General features: G+C 46.4%; 6 protein-coding genes across 6 annotated transcripts; 3 read left to right on the plus strand and 3 right to left on the minus strand.

Moving 5' to 3' along the window:
• Nucleotides 1-442: 442 nt before the first annotated feature.
• Nucleotides 443-4,102, plus strand: TREMEDRAFT_61644 (uncharacterized protein; the record flags this gene model as incomplete). Its single annotated transcript, XM_007004066.1, has 14 exons — nt 443-504; nt 589-674; nt 712-888; nt 1,211-1,367; nt 1,570-1,798; nt 1,892-1,982; nt 2,018-2,041; nt 2,087-2,194; nt 2,346-2,588; nt 2,751-2,861; nt 2,897-3,079; nt 3,279-3,336; nt 3,429-3,585; nt 3,917-4,102. The coding sequence occupies 14 exons, from the start codon at nt 443-445 to the stop codon at nt 4,100-4,102; spliced, it is 1,872 nt and encodes a 623-aa protein (XP_007004128.1).
• Nucleotides 4,103-4,557: 455 nt separating this feature from the next.
• On the minus strand, nt 4,558-8,979 carry TREMEDRAFT_68341 (uncharacterized protein; the record flags this gene model as incomplete). The annotated part of the gene is made up of 11 exons (XM_007004224.1): nt 4,558-4,925; nt 4,962-5,427; nt 5,565-6,203; nt 6,256-6,642; nt 6,690-6,842; nt 6,885-7,734; nt 7,780-8,222; nt 8,274-8,497; nt 8,544-8,763; nt 8,809-8,870; nt 8,913-8,979. 11 exons carry the CDS (start codon nt 8,977-8,979, stop codon nt 4,558-4,560), a joined length of 3,879 nt encoding a protein of 1,292 aa, XP_007004286.1.
• A 235-nt stretch (nt 8,980-9,214) lies between these two features.
• On the plus strand, nt 9,215-11,824 carry TREMEDRAFT_73644 (uncharacterized protein). Its single transcript, XM_007004278.1, has 3 exons — nt 9,215-9,636; nt 9,728-10,335; nt 10,527-11,824. The coding sequence occupies exons 1-3, from the start codon at nt 9,273-9,275 to the stop codon at nt 11,691-11,693; spliced, it is 2,139 nt and encodes a 712-aa protein (XP_007004340.1). The 5' UTR covers nt 9,215-9,272; the 3' UTR covers nt 11,694-11,824.
• Nucleotides 11,785-14,246, minus strand: TREMEDRAFT_43536 (uncharacterized protein). Its single transcript, XM_007003917.1, has 5 exons — nt 13,806-14,246; nt 13,473-13,599; nt 12,897-13,125; nt 12,500-12,566; nt 11,785-12,268 (listed from the first exon to the last, which is right to left on the minus strand). The coding sequence occupies exons 1-5, from the start codon at nt 13,806-13,808 to the stop codon at nt 12,143-12,145; spliced, it is 552 nt and encodes a 183-aa protein (XP_007003979.1). The 5' UTR covers nt 13,809-14,246; the 3' UTR covers nt 11,785-12,142.
• Nucleotides 14,247-14,780: 534 nt separating this feature from the next.
• Nucleotides 14,781-17,651, minus strand: TREMEDRAFT_68343 (uncharacterized protein; the record flags this gene model as incomplete). The annotated part of the gene is made up of 6 exons (XM_007004225.1): nt 14,781-15,375; nt 15,515-15,656; nt 15,698-15,786; nt 15,832-16,005; nt 16,120-16,520; nt 16,653-17,651. The coding sequence occupies 6 exons, from the start codon at nt 17,649-17,651 to the stop codon at nt 14,781-14,783; spliced, it is 2,400 nt and encodes a 799-aa protein (XP_007004287.1).
• Nucleotides 17,652-18,671: 1,020 nt separating this feature from the next.
• Nucleotides 18,672-21,742, plus strand: TREMEDRAFT_61649 (uncharacterized protein; the record flags this gene model as incomplete). The annotated part of the gene is made up of 6 exons (XM_007004067.1): nt 18,672-19,414; nt 19,494-19,843; nt 19,984-20,395; nt 20,521-20,693; nt 21,007-21,279; nt 21,624-21,742. 6 exons carry the CDS (start codon nt 18,672-18,674, stop codon nt 21,740-21,742), a joined length of 2,070 nt encoding a protein of 689 aa, XP_007004129.1.
• Between the last annotated feature and the right edge of the window lie 113 nt (nt 21,743-21,855).

Below are 21,855 nucleotides of genomic sequence, written 5' to 3' on the forward strand. Positions count from 1 at the left end.
CATCTCGACTTCCACAGCAATGTCATACCTGTACGCGCATGCATCGTGCGGGTCGAGGCATCGAAAAAGGTAAGTAAGCGAGGAACGTGCGGACATCGCCGGGAGCATACGCAGGCGCACCACATGCCCACTCGAAAACTCTGTCTCCACACTCGATTTTCACTCCCACCCACTGCCCATCCGCCATTCTCGACCCCGCTGTTTATTCTCCAGGGCCATCATCTCATCCGGAGTCCTTTGATCGCTGATCGCAGGATGAAAACTGCACGCTGCAAGCTTTTCATCCGGGTCGAAGCTTTTTCTTCTTTCCCAACTCCTTTCTCCTCGGTCATCCAGGACGACACGGCCTTCTCCGATATGACGTCATGGCCGGCCCGACAAAAGCGGCCCCAACGCATGTGGCGGATGGCAAAGTGTGGCAATGTGGCATGGTGGCACTTGCATGCCTGCACCCACTCGTCGATCAGTGATCATCGATCATCGACTTCAAGGTGGACCGAGGAAGTGAGCCAATGGTCGAGAGTCTGTTGGGAGGATATTTAGTGACACTTTGCTGACTGGCGACGTCTCGCATGAGAATCCCCTCAGAGTCAACTTTACAATTGCTCCCAAGTCCGAAATATTGGTCAGGCTATCTAAGAATAGAGTTGGGTCAAGAGGTCGAGAAGAAGCAAGTTAGCTGAAGACGGGTGCTGCCAGCCTGTGGCTCAGTCAGCGACAAGCTCCTTCATCGCCATGTGCCTGGTGCTATAAAGTCGAAACTCGGGATCTATTCACCAGGCACAGAAACGTCTCGTCTTTCCGACCTTGGGTTAATCACCTGCCGATCGATCGGTAACTCCGCCCTCGAAGATCCAGATCGACTTCCAAATAACCTGCGCTCGCTAGGTTAGGTACCTGTGAATCCCTATCGATCTTCACGACATGCATGTCCCTTGCCCTACGGACTGCCGATCTTCAATCCCAATAGCTTGGAACGCCCTTCGTGTTCTAGGCCCTTGGGATTCATCCGTTTGTCCATTGGCCAATGGGGAATCGTGAACGCCATGCACATCTTACAACACAAGTGTACAAGCACCAACTCAAGGGATGTGTGGTTTAGCTTATCCTTCCTTTTCCGATCGTCAAGTGCTCTCCACATCTATAATCTCTTTTGTCTGTTCCTCGCACTGAGTAGTTAACGCTGAGGTTCACATCACTTGACACTCAGAAGAGGATCCAGGTGCGAAGCAGGAATATCACGTTGTTCATAATAGAGACTCATACCCAAGCAAGATGGGTTTCTTCGATAATCTACGCCACTGGGATCGATTCAGAGTTTATCGATACATTCTTCTCCTATGTCTAAGTTTGAGTGGTGACGGATGGTCAGTCTTTCTCATTCTCTCTTGCCTCGTAGCGAGGCTGATCCTGTAGGAGCTACGAATCTACCGTTATAGCATCTATCATTTAACTCCCAGCATGGGTCAAGCATCTGGGCTACCAGACTACCATCCCTGAGTAAGTCCCAACCTCCTTGTTTTGCCCCTCAGTTCAACAGCTTGATCATGAGATACAACTGACATTTAGCTCGAAGAACCAATGGATCGGTCCTGTTTACTCCCTTGGTCAACTAGTGAGAGGTCTCAAAGCCGCGTTCTTTCTCGATACCATGGGTCGAAAACCCACTTTGGGGATTGGGGCATTGACGATGCAACTTTCCACTGCGTTGTTAGTATGGAGCGGTAGTTTCGCAATCGTTATTGCTGCTCGAGTCATTGAAGGGGTATCGATCGGATTTCTTCTTCTAGGCTATCAAGTGAGTATTCTCTTCCTGCCTCTTTCAGCCTGTGTGGGCAAGTTAAGTCAATTCGGATCGGACAACACGAGATGATAACAGCTGAGGTGATAGATCTACGCGGTTGAAATTGCCGCAAAGGAAGATAGAGGTTTTGTCTCTTCTTTTCTTATTGATGACTGGAAATTTCTTCGGATTATTAGCCGTGAGTGGATCTCCATCTTCCTTGTCTGACTATAGCTGACTTAAAGGCCGGGATCATTTGTAAGTTTTTGAACTAGAGACTGTGTTAAAAACTAATTGGAAAAGATGGAATCTCTTATTCTACCTCGAACATTGGATGGAGGGCGGCTTTGGGTGTGACGTTTATACCCGCTACGATCCTACTTATGGTCTTACCGTGGGTACCAGAGTCGCGTGAGTGATTTCATCTTTTCCCTTTCACTCATACCACACGAGATGAATATCATCAAGTGCCACAATACATCGACTGAGTAAACACAGCAAGGAAGGCAACACAAGCAGAGGGATTACATCTGAAACAGGCAGGGTAGATGCTCATCATTAGCTCGTTATCTATACGAGAAAGGTAAAGAAGAAGAATGTCGTCGTGTTGTCGGTCGATTACATGGATTTCATATGCAAGATGGTAACATGATTTTATCCGAAGCTGCTCAAGTCGAATTTGAAGCTATGAAAGCTGCTATTTCATGGGATCAAGAACATGGTCAGGATAAATGGTCAGCATTGTGGAACTCGAAAGCCGCTAGGTATAGATCTTTTGTTGCTATCTCTTCGCAATCTTGGTGGGGTGGGTAGTTTATTGTTTCTTCTCCTTCCCTTACTCCGTCTCCTTTTCATCACAGTTACAATACTTTCAATTTTCACATTTCACATCTCTATCATATAATCGATTGATTGACTCTCATGTAATTCTCATCCACTTGAAGAAGGAAGACCAACTTACTTTCAGCATGGAACGGAGGTTCAATCTTCACATATTACTACACCATCATTTTCACCGCAGCAGGAATAACAGATCCTCACATTCAATTCGGTATAGCAGGAGCCAAAATGCTTCCTGGTGTATCGGAGGTATAGTAGGTGGATACCTTTTAGACGTTTGGGGAAGACGTACGAATTATCTTATTGGAACTGGTCAAGCTTGTTTATGTTTGTTGATACAGGGTGGTGTAGTTTTAGGGATATTTGATAAAGGAAAAGTGAATCATTCAGCCGGAGCTGGTTTCGTTAGTGTTTATATTATTCAATGGTTCTTATGGGTTACGTTTTTCTCACCTGGTGGGTTTTATCATCTTTAAACAAGTCTCTTCTCCCCGGTCTTTCCATTTGTCCACTCCTTCAGATTTTCCTCGAGAATACCATCCCCGTTACCTTTACGAATTGTCGCGATTAGGTCAAATTACATACATTATCGTATGACTGCATCTTTTCCAGATATGGAAGATGGTGGTCGTTCAAGGAACAAGCTGATGCACAGTGGTAAACATGTTACCTGCTGAAATCTATTCTGCAGGTCTTCGTGCTCGTGGATATGCGTGAGCCCCCCCTCCCTTCTCTTCACCTCCACCTCCTTCTGTCCCCCTTCGCCTCCTCTGTGTGTGGGTGTTACAGTAGGACTGAACACCAGTATCGCCAACGTAGCTTCCATGGGAGTTGGTTTCGCTACTCAATATTCGGCTTTACCAATGTATCGACACATGCACGGTTGGGTATGGATCTTCTTTGCTGGTTGTATGGCATTTGCGTTCAGTGTGATATATCTCACTTATCCAGAGACTAAAGGAGTGAGTTTTTAGTGTTTTCCTTTCCCTTCCCTTCCCTTCCCTTCCCTTCCCTTCCCTTCCCTTCCCTTCCCTTCCCTTCCCTTCCCTTCCCTTCCCTTCGTTACCCTTTCCTTCTCTTCCTCCCTCTTCTTCTCTCGACGCTTCTGGACATAAACGAAACCTTGCATCCCTCGTCTTTCCCTACCCTTCATTTCTCGTCCAACTGATCCCCATGTCCCGTTATACATTCTTTCAGTAAGACATCCCCCACCACAACTATTACATACCTTGTATATCAATTCGCATCCGGCATGAACAAAACAAGAAGAGAAAAGTCGATACTAATTCTTAGTTGACATTGGAAGAAGTAGAAATCATATTTGGTACAGGTGCAGGACAAAGGGTGAAACAAGCACTTGGGAGATCTTCCCCTGACACTCATACGAATGTTCGTTATCCTTCAAACGACGATGGGTGGGATAAAGGAGAGACTAATTCCATTGGCAAGGTTATTGACGAGAGAAGAGAGGTTGCTTGATTTGAATACTCCAGATTGGTTTGTAGTACAGTTTGTAATTCCCTCGTATATCATCCATAATGGGTTTCCAGAGGGACTTGAAATGATTACATGGAATATGTTGTGCGAGTGGAAAAGGATTTCAAGAGGTATTGATGATTTGTGGGATATGTGGGTACAGTATGTAAATCATTCTTGTATGCCATGAGTCTCTCAACGACCCATGGCAGAAGTGTCTGTCATGATCCCGTTGCAGCCTGCGGACATAAACCGTGTTAAAAAGCTCAATCTCAACTCTGCTAGCGAGAGCCGATCTTGCTATAAGTAATGGTGGTGAAAGTATCAAATGTACATGGAACCCCAAGCGATATCAAGAAGCAGAGAAGATATGACTCGTGACAGACATGTAATAAATCGCATAAGCACCCAAATCATCTACCTACAGTATATTTTTCAATCCATTCCATAAAACCTCATCAATACCTAGTCCGACGTTTACGTCTAGCACCAGGTTCAACACTCAAACTTCTTTCTCTCAACACATTCTGGGTATTTGGTCCCAACACATCATCCAAATCCAAATCCACATCCATACCCATTGCTCCATCATCAAAAGCTAAATCAATCTCTTCATTGTCCAAATGTAGATCTTCCATCGAAAGATCTCCTCTCTCCTCTTCGACTTCACTTTCCTGTTCATTCTCGACTTCCTCCTCCTCCTCATTTCCCTGTTGCTCGTTGGATCGATCTTCCGGCTCTTGAGTCATCTGTCTTTGACGTTTTGCAGGTCTGACAGGAACATCTTGTTCATCCCCATCTGTCGCTTCACCCTGTCCTTGTTCATCTGTCACTTCCGCCTGACTTGCTCGTTTGGCAGGACTATCTTCGATAGCCGCTTTTGCCTGAGGATCTCGATTAGCTATCTGTACCAATTTCTTTTCATAAGCCTTCCAAGGATCCCAAGCTTTATGACCCGTTACTTCCACGCCTAACTCTTTCTCCATTTCCTTTATACGACGTCGTAGTTTCACCGCATCCTGCGGAGTGACTGGAGTGATGAGAAGTATGAGGGGTTTGAAGAACGTTAATGCTTGATGTCGATTTTGTTGAAAACGTTGTTTAGCCTCACGGGATTTGGTACTTCTCTCCGAGGAAATGTACGATATCAATCGTCGTTGAACGTAAGAAAGGAGAGAGAGGTGAAGATCGTATATGTCGTTTGGATGAATTTGTCGCAGGACGGAAAAGTGGGTGCCATAGATGATGAAGGCTGAGGCGAGAAGACGAGCGAGTGATATGGTTGCCGTGGGTTCTGTCGATTCAGTCTCGAGGAAATTGGAGAATGACTGAGGGTCAGTGATGAATCCATGGTATTCCTTCTTTTCTCCGGGATCACATTGTTTTTTTTTGTATGTCCGTGCGTAGTAGATAGGGAAATAATCGGGCCAAAATACAGAGAAGAGAAGACGAATGGATGACTTACAGATTGCAGAGCGCTAGCTGAGACATGTTGTACAGTATCACTTTCTCTATTGTATATCCCCTCATCCTTCAATACATCCACCAATTTCCGCACTACCGCATCATACGTTTGTCCAAATTGCCCAAAATACGCCAAGGGCTCTTTGGCATGTTCGACATCCAAAACACCACATCTTATCGCACCAACGAACGCAGAAACAGCTTGGAGGAACAACAATTCTTCCTCTACTCGTTCCGCAGACATCCCCGAAAATTCTACTTGTTCCTCTTCAGATGATTCTTCCCGATCAGAGGCATATCGATCGACCATGGCTTGAAATGAACCCCCAAGACGGTGCTGCAACTCGTCGGCCATGGAGAGCGGACATGCTTTGACGGCCGGATGAGCATTTGCAGATTTGGCGTTTCTCGAGGAGAAGAGGATATGGAGGTTGATGAAGTACACGAATGCTTGTCTACTAACGGATTCGGAAGTGTTGGTTTTGTCTCTCAACGCCAATCGACGTAAGGTGTCGAGAACTCGATCCCGCTTATCTCTGAGGTCGGAGACTTTGTCGTCATTATTGATGTCGTCCGCAGAAAATCTCTTGAAGAGCCAACTGATATGGACGAATATGACATGTAAAGCGTGCTCTACCAACTAACACAAATCAGCGCGTGTACCATATCAGGATGAAACCAGTTTGGCTGACCTTGGCTTCTTCTTTGTACCCGACAGCACCTCGTTCGGCGAATGCACACACAATCTCCCAACCACTGCTCTGACCGCCTTCCTCATCTTCCATTACGCTGACGATATCCCGACTCCGCGCTAAAAGTGCGATCCGAAGTAGGATCGCTTCCAAAGCCGCCACTTTATCCTCGTCGATGGAAAAGGTAGCTACATCTTCTCCGTCGATCGCGTCTCTCAAGGAAGCGAGCAAGGCTTCTTGCAACTCGTTCATTTTAGTTGTGTTTGATGGTGACATCGACGCATTCGAGCAGAGATGATTGACCGCCTTGATCGCGGCTGTCAAAACGTTTATATCGGAATGTTGCAAAAACTGCTTGGTCACATCGTCCCAGAGCTGATCGTAGGCCTGAAGTTCAGAAGTCATCTTATTTTAGGAGGGAGAGAGGCACTCACAGCTGATTTGCGCATGTCAAGATATAAGGACAGATTCATTTGCTCAGGAATGACAAGTATTCCTGCCATTCGTGCCACATCGGCTTGATGTTTGGTGAACAAGCGGGGTAGTATCTTCATGAGCGTTTTGGTTCGCTCGTCCTTGTCCTCGTCCTGCGTGTCAGCTTGCGCCACTTGGTTGAACAGATGATTTACCTTCTCTTCTTTCTTGATGCATGCTACAAGTAATTGCAGCATGAAATTCTCCTGGTCCTCGTCCAACAACCAAGCGTCATCTTCCCATGTTGAATGATCTAGAAGCAAATAGTCCACGAGACCCTCCCAATCCCTGAGCTCCTCGAAATCCGCCCACAAGGCTTCTACAGCAGCGTTCGCACGGGTGGTGAGTACGCTTTCAGGCAAAGGAAAGCTGATTTTGTGTCTGGACGTACTGGGCTCGCCATCCATTTGGTCGAGAGCCCGAAAACTTTCCACCAGCAGATCGGCGAGGGCTTTCCAGCTGAGGTTTTTCTCCATATTGTCGTCTGTGATACCAGAAGCTCGTTTCTTCTTTGCGCCTCGAACTGCAGCTTGTTCCGCCTTGAATTTCTCCACCCGCTCTTCCCATACTCCTCGGACGAATCCTCCCACAGCTTTTCGTACACGAGGCTCTTGGTCAAATACCAGTCTAGCGATCTGTTCTCTACGTTCCTCATCTTCATCTTGAAGGATACCCGTCTTGTCGATTAAGGCTATGGTGGACAGGGCGTTGACTCGTACGGAAAGGTCAACATCACGAAGAGCCATCTCGACCAGTCTGGGCAGCAGACGAGAAGTCACAGTACGGGCGTTGTTTACGAATGTCTCTTTAGAGTAGAGTGCTGCGAGAGCTTTGGCAGTCTCGAGTCGAGCGTGTGAGTTAGGGTCATTGCAACCACGAGTGAAGTATACGAGGTACGACGAGGATACGTATTCCTCGGGGTACTTTTTCACCCATACCCCCAGTTCTTTGAGACAGTCGGTTCGGATGGCAGGGTCGGCATCTCGGGATCTATGAACGAACAACCTGGACGTCAATTAGGAAATGATGTATCTTGGTGGTATAACTCACACGTCAAAAATCTCCTTCATGAAAGCTTCTAGTGTGGTTTTGCGCTCATGGGCTTCCTTCACCTTCTCTTCAGCCTCTTTTAGCTTTCTCTGAGCAACACCGTTTTTCCCAGCCTTCTTCTCTTCAGTCTCACGTTGACGTTGTCGCAAGCTCAGGTCTTTGCTGACTTCCGCAGCAACGTCGCAAAGCGCCGAGTTGATCTTGAGAGTGATATACGTGGACGTATGCCGTATAGAGCGAAGCGGCGAAGATGACATCGTATGTAGCCAAGCCAGAAGGACATTGATCAAGGGTGATGTATGTGAAGTGGTCTCGGGGGACTCAAAGAGGAGAGGCGTGAGGGACAAGTTTTTGATGAAATGAGTGATGAAGACGTTAAGGTTGTTTCGGAACAAGCGGAAGGGCTTCGCTTTACTGATGAGGGGGTACACCGCTAGAGTAGTCTGCGGCAATGAGCTATTTTCAACCGTCTTCCTTCAAAACAGCGAGCTCACCTTTACACTTTCATCCTGGATGGTTTCCAGAACGTCTGCGATACCGTCTTGATCAACAGACTCGTCAGGTTCGATAGTGGACTTGAGGCCACAACAACGAATGAAGAGAAGAACCAGCTGATGTACAGCAGATTTCTCGGATGTTTCGTCGTCGGCCGAGTTCTGATAATCCTCGATCCAGCTCTCTATCATATCGCTGCTCACACCTTCAGCGAGAATAGCATCTATTCTATCAGCTGAAAGTCTAACATTTGTGATCGCAATACGGACTGAAGAGATTCGAATCGGTCTTGATACCATCCCCATTGATGTCCCCGTTCATGTTGGTTTCGACATCGTCATTGACCTCTGCAACTCCAGCGATTGTCTTCTTGCTTCTCTTCGCCTGTTTCGTGCCGGTTGATTTGGGCGTGACGCCGTTGAGCACTCGCTTATTGGTCTTGAGAGGTCTCGGAGTGACTTCATGCTCGCTATCTTCGTCCCCTTCCTCCTACGCCGGTCAGATCACAACAATCGATCGACTTTACACACTTACTTCTTCCGATGGAGACTCATCCTCGTGCTCATCTTGGACTTGCTTCCTCTTTCCGTTCTCGACTGTCGGTGAGCTATGAACCTATGCTCAGCTGGGAGACACACCTGTTTTTGAGTACCTCTCCACTTGTTTTCGAGCTCTCGATCCTCTCCTGGGTTGCTCTTCGACCATATCAGACAAACTCATGACTACAGCCGATACTCAAAAGTGTCAAAGTAAAATTGTGAAGTGAAAGGCAGCCGCGAGTTGAGAAGACGCGTCTGACCTGTCCACCTAAAGTCGCGTCACCTCTTGTAATATTCGGCGTTATCTCAATGTGGCACCCTTTTTAACCTTCCCCCCCATTCCCCCCCCATCTTTCCTTTCGTTCCTGGTCTCCCACTTGTTCTTCTGACTACCATCTTGTCTAAAAGCAGTCGCGTCCCCAGGTCAGGATCCAAACTCATGTCTCATCATGTGCACAAATGAGGATCATCCCAAATGACGATAGCTTTCACTCAGCGCCCAATCCTAATCCTCAAGTCGAAACACTCGAAACAGTCGTTTCCACAGCCACTCTCCCTCCAACCGATCAGATCAACGTCTTCCTTGCTGTCCCGCCAAAGGACTGGCCGCTGGCGTTGGGGGATGCGCATTTGCACCATGTAAGAGGAGAAGAGGCATTGACTGATGCGTGGAGGAGACCGGACGAGCGTGTTGTGAAAATCTCACGATCAGGTCGGTTCACTGGACATGATCGAGATTCAGCTGCATCTGACCCTGGAGGAGTGGAGGAGAAGGATCTGGAGATAGTGTGGTATACCGCAGCGCTGGAATACCCTTGCTCAAGTAGGTCTTATCTGTACTCGTGAAGTCGTGCTGACGTACGTTGAAAAGCTCAAACAATGGTCGAAAGCATGGGTCCCTTCCTTGATTCCAGCCACGACTTCCAACCTTCAACCTTTACCACTTCACCCAGCACCTCATCTCATCCCTGCGGTGGGCAACAGCATTTTACCTTGGTCATCTGTAGATCCTCCGGTAGATTTGGATCCCTTTCTGGACGAATTAGAAGAGTTCGAATATGGTTGGGAGAGTGTCTCGGGTGATTTTCGCTCGCTTGCCCAGGATGTTACCGATCGTCCTTCGTCGCCGATCTTCTCGCAGGTCGAGCTCCTTGTTTCTGACCCATCGAGAGGTGGTCTTCTGCGAATGGACACGGATGTCACTGTCATCGATGACCAGAGTTTGGAATCTGACCATATGCCCAAACGTGACAAGGGGAAAGGCAAATGGATCGAGACCGGGGTGGATGTTCAGATGGAACAAGTCAGGGATGTAGATGTTGAAGAATCAGATGGACAGCCTGCTGGGAATAATCTGGAGGAGTTCACACCGGTCGTGTCGGTATCAGTAAATGTCGAGAGGGTGGAACGAACCCCAGAAGAGGAAGATTGGACGAAAGAAAGTAAACGACGGAAATTGTTGTGGCAAAGATTGATTTGTGCAGATGAGAGATATGGTCGTATGTGGTCTATCATACCCCGAGTGAGTTGAAAATTTCCTTTTATCTCCTCCTTTTCGTCTAGTAATAATTTTGTATTAGTATAAAGTAAGTTGAAGGGTCTCACCAAGTATTGCTGGAGTCCTCTCGCGAAACTCACGGTAATCCTCAAGATCTACTCGCTCGTCCATACAATTTCACGCAAAATATGATGCGGGCAAGACTGACGTTTCAGCCTCACGTTCGTGAACCTCCCTTTTCGTCATATGTTCATCCCTCAAGAGGTCCACTACCAAATTACAACCTCTTCCGTTCTTATCATCTCGTATCGCATCCTTATCATCCTAATTTGCATCGTTACATCCGTCGAAATCCAAAAGCGAGGGTACATTGGGTTATACCCATACATGGTCCTGTGATCCTTCGGGATGGTCCTTCTGATCCATTGCAATTATCTTTATCTTCCTCTCACGATCAAACATCTGCCCCAATTCACAGACCTGACTCTCACTTACCAATACCTTCTAGTACACACATGTCATCCACGAAGACGTTCGCAAAAGACGGGCAAAATCAAAGGACATTATATCGATCTATCCCAACACCATCACCTGCTATCCTGATTTTCCCTTCATCTCAAACAACTGCCACCAAAGATCCTACGACCTCTCTCCCACATCAGATGCTTGATCGTACACGTCCATTGTCAAAAGACTCGGATGTTCCCTCATTTCCGACCCCAGCCACTCTTTACTGGACTCCTTCCCTACTCCAACACGTCCTCGACGAATTTTTCCTTCCTATGCAGAATGAAGGTTTATTCGGTCCAGTTTCCATTCGTCTTTCCGGTCCGAAACCTGATCCTTTTCTTGATCTCATACCCTGTCGACCTCCAAAGGAACATGCATGTTTGCGTTCGAAATTGTCAAGCGTCCATCGCGCCAATGCACCTCAAGATGGACACATTCCCAAGAGTGTGAACTCATCAACCAATGGGACAGATGTATTGAAGCAAAAGGGAAAGAGGAAGAGGGATTCCGTCCAAGATGGACTTGATGGAGGCTCGAGTCAATCTCAAATGGCTGATGCAGACACAAGTATTGTTTCGGAGGATCAAACTAGTCAAACAGTTGAGAGGAAGGAGGACATACCTCCTGTATCGGTAGAAACAGGAGATCACATCAGACTTTATTGCGACGCATCTATATCTTTGAGTCTTCGTACTTGGCTTAACGGGATAGAAGTCGATTCGACTTTTCTACAAACCTCTTCGAGTTCACTTTTCAATCCTCATATTTCGGATGTTGAAGCTGTGAAAGAGGGGAATACACATAAACGAGTGTTTGACAAAGTTCGTCTGACGTTGATAGGTGAAAAAGGAGAAGTTCTCATAGTAGCTTGATACATCTCAAGATTTATTCTCTCCTTAACAAAAAACAATGTAGGTACCTATGATCCAGAGTGTTAGTGAATGTTGTATTATTACGATTATACAATGACACGTGCATGCATTTTCCGTTCTTTTTTGGTAATACCTGAAAACAGGCTACATGCTCGATTGAGATGACAAAAAAATGGTATTACGGATCTGACAAATGATGTTTTCTCCAACTTCTTCACCACGTCACATTTCTCCATTACACCACTACACCACTAAACCGCTGAAATCACGTCCCCTGCATCTTATGACACTTTCCAATGTCCTGTGTGAACCTCAAAGTTTTCTTCATTTAACGATACCTGACGTCGGGTAGGAACGGAAGGACGTTTTGTCGAGATAGTTATGCGTGAAATCGAACTCAGAGAGGAAAACAAAGTTAAGAGAACGGAAACTCTGAGAGGATGAGGTGATCAAGGAGCAGTAGATGTGGGTGGAGGAATCGGACTTGTTGAACTACCGGCAGATACGTTGGCGGAAGCTTCAACTTCTGCTTCTAATTCTTCAGGATTGTCCACCCAACTTTGTTCAACGGTAATCTACATGGTCAACGATGATCTCGATTTGATGAGATTTGTACAAAAACTCGAACTCTAAATGGAGAGGAACATGACTTTGAGAGATGTCACATTCCCCAAGCTCTTCTCCAAAACCATGAGACCAAAGGGGTTTAAGTGAAATGATGGTATGATAGAGGTAAATGGAGATGAAGATTGTGAATTGGGAGGAGAATATTTACGAGTGGTGTGATAAGTGAGAGGTTGACTCACTTTGACACGTCTCTCATACTCTTTCGTATTCTCTTTGAACAATTGAGCAGCTTCAACATTCGCAGGACTTATGTGTTAGTGATATTCTACCATAACGACGAGTTCACCATTAACCCCGAACCTATCCATGTTTCTATTTGACACCAAACCAAAGATCTCCTTGGTCTTCAGAGGCCTGACCGAATAGTCAAATCGGAGAATAATCAAATTGAACCACACTCAAATCGAAAAAGAGGCCAAAGGAGTAATATGCCCTCCTCACACATGAGAGGACGACCCACTCTGGAAGAAAGATATGTGAAAGAAATCAAAGCGGTGATGGTGATATGGTGAAAATGGAGAAGAAAGAAAAAATGAATCAGTGTTATGATTAAGAATGAAACAGAGTGATACCCACCTGGCAGCATTAGGATCATTCAACAAACTTTGTACACTTGTCAAAATCGCTCCTACATCATATGTCGGACTCCAACGATTTTGTAAAATGTCCAAACATAATTCACCATTTGCGTATATGTTAGGATGAAACATTTTACTTATGAATCGTACTGTTGGTGGTTTATTAGGATAAGCGTCTGTGAAAGTGAGAGTTAAACGGAAAGAACCATCTTCGAATGGTGTATCGGCTGAAAGTCAATGATCTTATTCCTTTGATTCTTCAAGATCGTAGCATTTATTCCACATAAATGATTGTCATCTTCTAAGAGATACACGAAAGATGTGAGATGTGACTTCCCAGACCAAATCATGAACAGATTGTAGACAGTGGGGTGAATGAGTTTGTAATAGAGAGTTACGACCTTGAATTACAATGAAATGGGGTTGTTTGAACACCATCATGGATACAAAGATGGCGACTTCGACTGTGAGGAGGGAAGGGGAAAGAGAAGGACCAAGGCTTAGGATTGGAAAAAAAGGTGCACGATTGAAAGTGTTTTGGCAGAAAGATAAAAGAGAACCAAACCAAACTCACCAGGTCCAAAAATGACAGCATTCCAAATCATTATATTATCCGGATTAGGACTACCGCTAATACCTACCGGTGGATCCGAAGCAAGACGTTTAAAGTCTCTTATCAATCGTCGTTTAGCGTTGGTAGACTATAAGAATTAGATCTTCTCATCAAACTCTGAGGCAGATCATCAGGAATGATTGTTTTTGTAGATGGGGAATATCATATTTCCAATAGAAGGAAATTAGACGGATTGAGGAAATAAAGTGGCAACGTTTTAGATGAGCTTTGAAAGGGACTGAGCGGGTTTTGTAGAAGAACGACCACAAATTGGAAAATTGGGTGGAAACGTACCATTTTGATTCCTTTTGAAGTCCTCGTAAGATATTGCTTGACTTTATATAGCCTGCAAGAGTCTATCTTCGATGAAAATATGGTCTGACTTCAACGAGACGCTAGAGGAAATATCACTGATTATCTATCCTCTTTTATCGAAAAATGTAAGGAAACAAGGATCGAGTTTATTGTTTTCAAATGAACGATTGGGTTATAGTATGTTATCTTCGGTTCTTGAATTCTGAGATTCTTCGGTTCTTAGATTTCCAAGATTCTAAGGAGGTGAATTCCGGGTTGGAGCTAAAGGACGTGCGAAGGGGTGGTGTAAACTCGGTTGGAGATCTTAGAGAAATGTGGCGATGAGGGCCGTTCGTAGTTTGATCGTAGAGAGAGAGAAGTGTATGGTATATGAGGAGGTATGGGATGGAGAGATTGTATAGGATACTCTTGATTGATAACAAAGAAGAAGAAGTGTTGGTGTTGGTGTTGGATAAGGTGGGTTGGAATGGTAGAGTAGTCAAGTCAGAGAGGGAGAGTGGCGAGTGGCGGATGACGGGTGGCGGAAAAGAGTAACCGTGCGACGTAGAGTATGGTATCTATGTACTGTACCTCTGAATGATAGTGAAACCCAGTTCATACATACATGACATAAATGAAAAGGTCAAATGTAATATTCATTTAGCCATGTTTGAATCTTGTGAAACATGAAAACAGTCAATAATTGTGTTGAACCAATTTTACCCATGTAAGACATACCGGTATTACAGCATACAGTTCAAATGGGAAAGATGCCTGTCCCACAACAAATTATAAAAATGGTGCTCTATATGCACTTGCGTTTCAAGGCGTTTATGCGAATGATCAAAGATGTAGAATGCATTCTTGATATATTTGACATACAACAACTTGACAGAAGAAATGCTCCCTATTCATGACTTCATGATCTCACATCTCTTTGATCGTTACTAATCTGATTGTATCGATGACAATACCTTATTCTCCTTGCCACCCTCGTCTAATTTGAATACTCACTTCTCCCCCCGCCCCTCTACCTTCACCCACAGCATAAGTGACCTTTCTCCATGCCATCTTCGTCACTTCTAACATATCCCTATCACTCACGTCTTCTTGAACGTGAACGATCAAAGTCACCACCACAGGTCCCCCTTCGTCTTTACCGCCAAACCCTCCTACACCCCCGATGCCTAATTCTTTCGATTCGATAGAGAATCGGGAAGATGAGGTTTTCCTCGTGGGAGACATTTGACCGGATGATAACCCCTCCACAGACCCTCGTCGACTCGCAGACTGATAAGTGTCATCGTGCCTTTGACTCTGCTTGAGAATCTCGGAGGAACGCAGACCTGCAGAGATCTGCCAACATCTCATTGTACCCAATGCTAGAACACGACGATCGTCAGAGATCTCACGTAATGATTGACGTAAAGCGACCATTTGAGCCGAGGATGATAGAGGGGCGGTTTGGAGGAGGATATGTCCGAAGGTGATAGTTAGAGGATAGGACAGGGCGGCGGTGAGGATGGCGAGGAATAGGGCGAGGGAGGAGTCGAGGGAATGTATGTTAGACCTGAAAGTTAGTCAAATGTATATGGCATTATGAATGACTCCGCTAGCTAACTGATGTGTGTTGAGGAGGGACGAAAACGGATAGTAGAAGGATAGCTAAGTGAAAGGTTGAGATGAGGACATTTTTAGATCCTACTCACTGAGGTACAACCAAAGATCCTAGTAATATTCCCACAGACGTCCCGACAACGGTGAGAGAGAATGGGTTACCCAACAACGATCTGAATTTCATTACGACAACTGACTGTAGGTATGCGGGAGGTAAGAAAACAGGTCCAACAGCTATACATCAGTACGGAGAAGCGATCACGTGAAGGACGAACCGTCGACCAGCCTCGCATGGTTCCCAAAGACGCTAGCGGACAGAACGCTGGAAGAGGCCGCGCAAGCAAGCAGGAAATGTGGAAATCCCCTGTGCATCAGTGAATGAGTTTTTGTGGGCGGTCACATGACTCACCGCTGTTCATCGTGTCCTACTACTTCTCCGTGACCGTGACCACCACCAATACCATGATCATGTGCACCGGCCCCTAACAAAACCTGCTCGATGGCTTCTTTGGCAATGTAGACAGCTGCGAAGGCAAGGAACAAGCTTTGAGCGAAGTAAAGGAGAGAGGTGAGTCTAGCGTTTCTAGTGATCAGCTTGAGCTGCTCTCCCTTTCCCGGCTCGACTTTGTATTTTCCGACATGGCGCCCAGTTCAAATTGTCGAGGAAAGTGCGATTGAGAGAAGACATGAATCTCACCCGTACGGTTTGCGGACACTCCTCCAGCCTTCTTCACCATCTCTGACCATCCGTATCGCCACACCTAGAGCATCAAAAACAACCAGATACCCCACACCTGCAAGACATCTCCAACCTGACATTTGACCCTCTACCCACAATCCTGCACCAATGAGAAATTCCAGAAGGGCGAACGAGAAGAGGAGATGAGCGTGATGATCTCTCTTCGATGGCGGCAGAGGAGAAAGAGTCGAATTTGACGTGGCGGTTGTATGTAGTAAGGGCATTGGGACAGGTTGTGGTCGATCATGAGCGGGGGATACTGTTGAGACAGAAGGCGTGGAGGAAGATTGAGCGAGGGCGGGATTGGTGACGGTCGGATCTAGGAATGAAAAGAAGTTGTGCGAGAGGGAATGTTTATGCTATGTAGATCAGCAACTCTTCTCGTGGCTCCGTGATGTTGGAACTATGGCGCATGCCCTGACAGAGTTTCGAGAAGGTTGGCCGGCCGTCTAGTGACAGAATCGCCGAATGAGTAGAAGACTCAAACTCACATGATGACCTCTTCGCTTACTGTGTTTAACATCCGGACTGACCAGTAACGGTCCAGCAGCCCCTTGTCCGAAACTCCAACCACCCTGGCCACCGAACCTATCCCTAGAAAGTCCGGTGGCATCCGGTATCAGACTCTCACCAGCTTGCTCCGGTGAGGCTATCAATGTGTGTCCATTTCCCTCCGTCTGAGGTACGGGCGCCTTGCCCGGTTGAGGGAAAAATAGTGACAAATTTCTAGCGTGCAATCCGTGCATTGGAGTGGGTTCAAACATTGTCTTGTCATTGACAGAACCATGTCGCGTTTTTGTTGGTAAAGGGGACGGTAAAGGGTGAAAGTGTTGCGTAGAACGACGAGGTCCAGGAGAGGGAATATCGAATCCGTGCCAAGGAGCGGGGGATACAGGATTACCATTATGATCCGTGGTTCGAAAAGCTAACCGTCCAGGAGAAGGGGTCATTTCTGGTAAAGCGTCTCCTGCTTCAGCTGCGGAAATTGTGTCATTGTCGAAAGCCTGTTCGATGGAACTTTGATGGTCGACCAATCCGGTAATGGCCAACCCAGAGGAAGAACGAGTGTCTACGGGGAACAGACCGTGAGAGCGATGATCAGAAGGGGTGGAGAGTATGGAAATGGGAGGTGGTGGATGTCGAGTAGGTGTGGTACTGCTTCTTCTACTTGGATAAGGAGATGGACTCGGTGATTCTTGTACTTGTGGTGAAGTGGGGTTGACAGGATGGACGGATATGCTAGGGATAGTTGTCGGTGATACGGGGATCTCGAGACCGTTGGGAGGTAAGGGAGCGGGTGGTATAGAAATGGGAGAGAATATGTCGGTTTTTATAGAGGGGGAAGGGGGAAGAGCAGGAGACATGTCGTCTTGATACATGGACTCTGCCATGTGAGGTGTAGGAAGGGTGGTCTCGGTACCAGAGAGGGAGCTCGAGTCGGATGAGCCGGGTGAGGCAGGAGGAGAGGGGGAGTGGTCGTGAGGCTGCATCGAGGTGAAGATGATGGTGAGCGGTGAGGAAGATGTTTGTTATGTGATAAGTGATAGTTGTATGTTATTGAGTGAGAGTGGAGTAGTTAGGGTTGAGATGTGATCCAGTCCAGGAGGGAGGGAGGGATGAGCGGAAGGATAGACCGCACCTTGAGGGGGGGGGATCCGTGCACCACGAGGACTCGTACTCAAACACACACCCACAGCTATATTGACGGCTTCCTTTCGACTCTTCAAACGATACAAGAGAGGAAAGAGAGACCAGCTCCCGTGTGGGTGGATGGACTGATAGGGGTCCGTATGCTTTCGTATTGTCGTTGAGGTCGAATGGAAAGACGCCTCCCAAACTGTCTCAAGACAGAATCCGTTCCTGGCCTGCGCCAAACGCCAAGCTGCGGGGACGCGTGCTACTTCGATATATGGGGGGCTTTGATAATCCAGCCACGTGCTTACCACTCACTCCTCAAAACCTCTATTGCCACGTCATTATGTGCCTGGCATGCCTGGTTGCTACAGGACTGAAGCTTGCTTCTCCGTTACTCTGTCGAGTTTAAGTACTTTACGATGCCGGCATTACGATCTCTATGTCCAAAGGCGACCAAGACACCTTTGAATAGCCCAAAGTATACCTTGGTTTCTTCTCTTTCCGGTACATGGTACACTCTGCACTCTCTTTTCTCACGTACTCCTGATAAAGTCAACAGGCAACTTGTTCCCGTTCCCTTCCCTCGTCACCCTACCACTACTACCTCTGCTCACGCTATTTCCGTCTCAAAGCCACTGACCCTCGGCATCTTACACTTACATCGCAGATCCAGATTTTTCATTCGGCAAGAGGGATTCAGCTACCTACTGCGACGTGGACAGTGGGATTTGGCTACTCCCGGGACGGACCTCTTCCCAAAGGTCCATCATCCCTCTCCGTCACCTTCATCAGTCTCTCCATGCTCATCGACCTTAAGACATCACAAACGTCCGCAGATCCATAAACAACACATCCAACAGAATCCACCTTCCCAAATGTCCCTTCGACACCCAGTCTTTCCTCACGCCACACCATCACCCCCTTCTTCCCCTCACCAATCCCCTTCTCCACTACCTGCTAACGCCGCTCAAGAAAAGCATCGAGCTCAACTAGCGTCCTACCGTCGAGACCCATCGAAAGTTTCACCCAGATCATCACCCCGTCGAGAATCCCGTCTACGAATCGTATGGAATGCCGGTCGTCGTTTGTCCGGTGTACTGGAAGAAGGTACAGAGGGTGATGACGGAAAGAACAAACGACGTCCGTTACGTTTCCTCCCATTTCAACTTCGTTCCAAGTTACTCGACTCCCCTCGAAAGATCAGGCTTTGGTTGTACGTGGTTGCAGTCATCAGCATATGGTTATTGGTGATACGTCCTGTGGTAGTAGGATGGGACACTACTCCGGCTGCTTCTCAACGGTCAGCGGGTTTACAGAGAAAAAAAGGAAATGTGTCCCCTTTATTCACTCGGAAAGGAAAGGTGGCGGAGAGGGCATTGCTACCGCCAGTTGTGGCCATGAGAACTACTCCTGATCATAAAGTGGAGAGAGGGTTATTACAAGTGGATATGGAAAGTCAGGTCCATCCCATTTATCAATTGATAAGAGATTCGAGAGAGCAATGGGACGCAAAGGTTGCTAGACAGAGTAGAACCCTCAAGGAAGCGGTGGAGGAATACAAGAGAAGATATAAACAAGCACCACCGAAGGGTTTTGATAAATGGTGGTCTTACGTCGTGTGGGTTTGCTCTTCATTTCGATCACTCCCCCACTACCTGCTATCGCATCGCACACTTAGGTGATGATCTGACGCTCAGAGACAACGAAGTACCGCTTCCAGATGAATACGATCGTATTCATCACGATCTCCTACCCTTTCGTGCTTTATCACCAGCTGATCTGAACAAACGTATCGAACGAGCGGCCAACCTACCCGACACCTACACTCTACGGGTCAAGAGTGGTTCTGTCCGTACTTCTGCGACATACAACTCGGAGGCTATTTGGGGGGCTGACTTCCGATTGGAAGATCAGGCAGAGCTATTGCGTCCTATTTCAAGATGGATAGGGGATATGTCGGTGGTGTATTCGGTCCATGATACAGCAAGCAGTGTAGTATCGTGGGATCATCGCCGGGAACTCATCGAGCATGTTGAAGAGGGAGAGTGTAAGTTTATTCCTGAAAGTCACATTCAGTATCCCTCATCCGCGACTCACTAGATGTCCCAAGATTCCAATTCTAGAGATTAGGATTGACATAGAGTGACAAATTGCACCCTGTATATTGATCAAACACTGAACGAACAGATTTTAGCGAGACCGATGAAATCGATCTGACCTTCCGTGGTTGGCCAGCAGCTTGTCCACCTCAATCACGTCTTCGAACCAGTCGTTTTGCTCATCTCTCTTCAACCCCAACCAAATCATTCATCTCTTCTCATTCTTCCTTGATGGATATATGCGACCACCCAGAGCTCGTTCCTCTTCACGGAACATTATCAGGTAAAGTACCAGCAGTAGGCGATCTCACGCCTATTTTTGTGTTGTCCAAAACCAATTTGCATTCGGATATATTGGGGATTCCGACGGAACAATGGGTAGAAGATACTCCTGCGTTGTCATGGGGTAGGAAGACCGATAGTCGGTTATTATGGAGAGGGAGTAACACAGGTGTATGGCATAGTGGGCAGACCACTTGGAGGTCGAGTCATCGGACCAGGTATGTTTGTCTCTCTCTCCCCACTGTCAACACATACCGATGAAGAGTTATGACTTCAATGTGTCTGCCTGTATCAAGAAAGCTCAAGATGTCGCGGATGCGACTGGAAAGAGCTGATGTGCCAGATTAGTACGAATGGCAAGTAAGATAGATATTGACGGGGAGTATGGAGGTGTGGAAGTTTTACCTGCTCCGAAATCCCTCAGAGGACAGATGGTTGGAAATGAGGTAAGAGAGTTAACATGGGAAGAAGTCAATGAGCATTATTTGGATGTAGGGTTTGTTTCCGGTCCCATTCGTGAGTTTCTTTTTCATGTCGTCTTGTTTCTTTTTCCATCAATTACTCCTTCACTTTAGACTTTATCTCTTCCCAGTTTCTCCTCCCCCTCTATCATCGAAATCGAATAGTCGACAGTGGACTTCCCAATTTGTCTTGAACACAATGTCTATTCGTTATACACACTCAAAAGGACGAACGGATGAACTCAATCTTCTCATTCTCATCTTCCCATGTCAAGAGACTTGCAAGTGTGTCGAGTCTACTTTGAAGGAATGAACATTCAATGGGGAGAACCAAGAGGGAAAAGTGAGAACAGAGTTGACGTTTCAAGAATGTGATAAAGAAAATGGAACATGTGAACAACTTCAAGAAGAATTCAATTGGTTAGAACGTATAAAACCTGAACAAGAAAACCGTTATAAATATATACTTGACGTTGATGGTAACGCTTGGTCAGCAAGGTTCAAAAGATTATTATCTTCCGGAAGTTTGATATCGAAAAGTAATGTAATGCCTGAATGGTGGACTGATAGGATACAACCTTGGGTACATCACGTTCCTGTTCAATTGGATTATAGTGATTTATATGATGGTTTTAGCTTTTGTGAGTGGAAATGTTTTTTTTTCCCTTCCCTCTCACAATCTTTCATTCTCTTCTTCACCCTGATGTTCTTCCATGATTTTTTTCTCTCCCATTTGCTCAGCCTCGATCCATTAGGAGATAGATGAAAGACTTCTCTTCCCTTTTGCCTTTCTTCCCTCCTCTGTTCTGCCTTTCTGCCTTTCTTCCCTCCTCCTTGCTTTCCTCCTGTCCTGTTTATCTTTCGTCATTCTTGAATAATCACAGAATCCATCTCTTTTCAATATGGATACGATCTTGTGGGGGTGGGTGGGTGGGTGGGTGGGTAGTGAGAGCTCTGAAAGACAAGAGAATGATGAAGAACAAAGCTCATTTTAATCAGTTCCGAGGAGATATGAACGATCGAGCAGGTGAAGATGCCTTAGCTGCCTATATAGCTTCAGCAGGTAACATTGGTCTTCAACACATTGGAGAAAAGAAGATATGACAGCCTATGTATTTAGGTTATATCTAGAATGGGCCAGGTTAGTAGCACCAAGACGATCCATCATGGATTTCGTCTATGATGAAAGTATGGAGGTGTGAAGTTGAGATGTGAGA

The sequence above is a fragment of the Tremella mesenterica genome, assembly GCF_000271645.1.
Source record: "Tremella mesenterica DSM 1558 unplaced genomic scaffold TREMEscaffold_4, whole genome shotgun sequence".
In the NCBI taxonomy this organism is placed as follows: domain Eukaryota; kingdom Fungi; phylum Basidiomycota; class Tremellomycetes; order Tremellales; family Tremellaceae; genus Tremella; species Tremella mesenterica.

What these genes read in the sequence shown, in the direction of transcription:
- TREMEDRAFT_43536 (XM_007003917.1), bottom strand. An exon ending in TGCTGTCATTTTTGGACCTG is followed by an intron (nt 13,126 to 13,472) that starts GTGAGTTTGGTT and finishes ATTGACTTTCAG; the next exon opens with CCGATACACCATTCGAAGAT. An exon ending in AATGATCCTAATGCTGCCAG is followed by an intron (nt 12,567 to 12,896) that starts GTGGGTATCACT and finishes CTAACACATAAG; the next exon opens with TCCTGCGAATGTTGAAGCTG.
- TREMEDRAFT_73644 (XM_007004278.1), top strand. Translation starts at nt 9,273, where the DNA reads ATGAGGATCATCCCAAATGACGATAGCTTTCACTCAGCGCCCAATCCT. An exon ending in GCTGGAATACCCTTGCTCAA is followed by an intron (nt 9,637 to 9,727) that starts GTAGGTCTTATC and finishes CCTTGATTCCAG; the next exon opens with CCACGACTTCCAACCTTCAA. An exon ending in TGTGGTCTATCATACCCCGA is followed by an intron (nt 10,336 to 10,526) that starts GTGAGTTGAAAA and finishes CTGACGTTTCAG; the next exon opens with CCTCACGTTCGTGAACCTCC.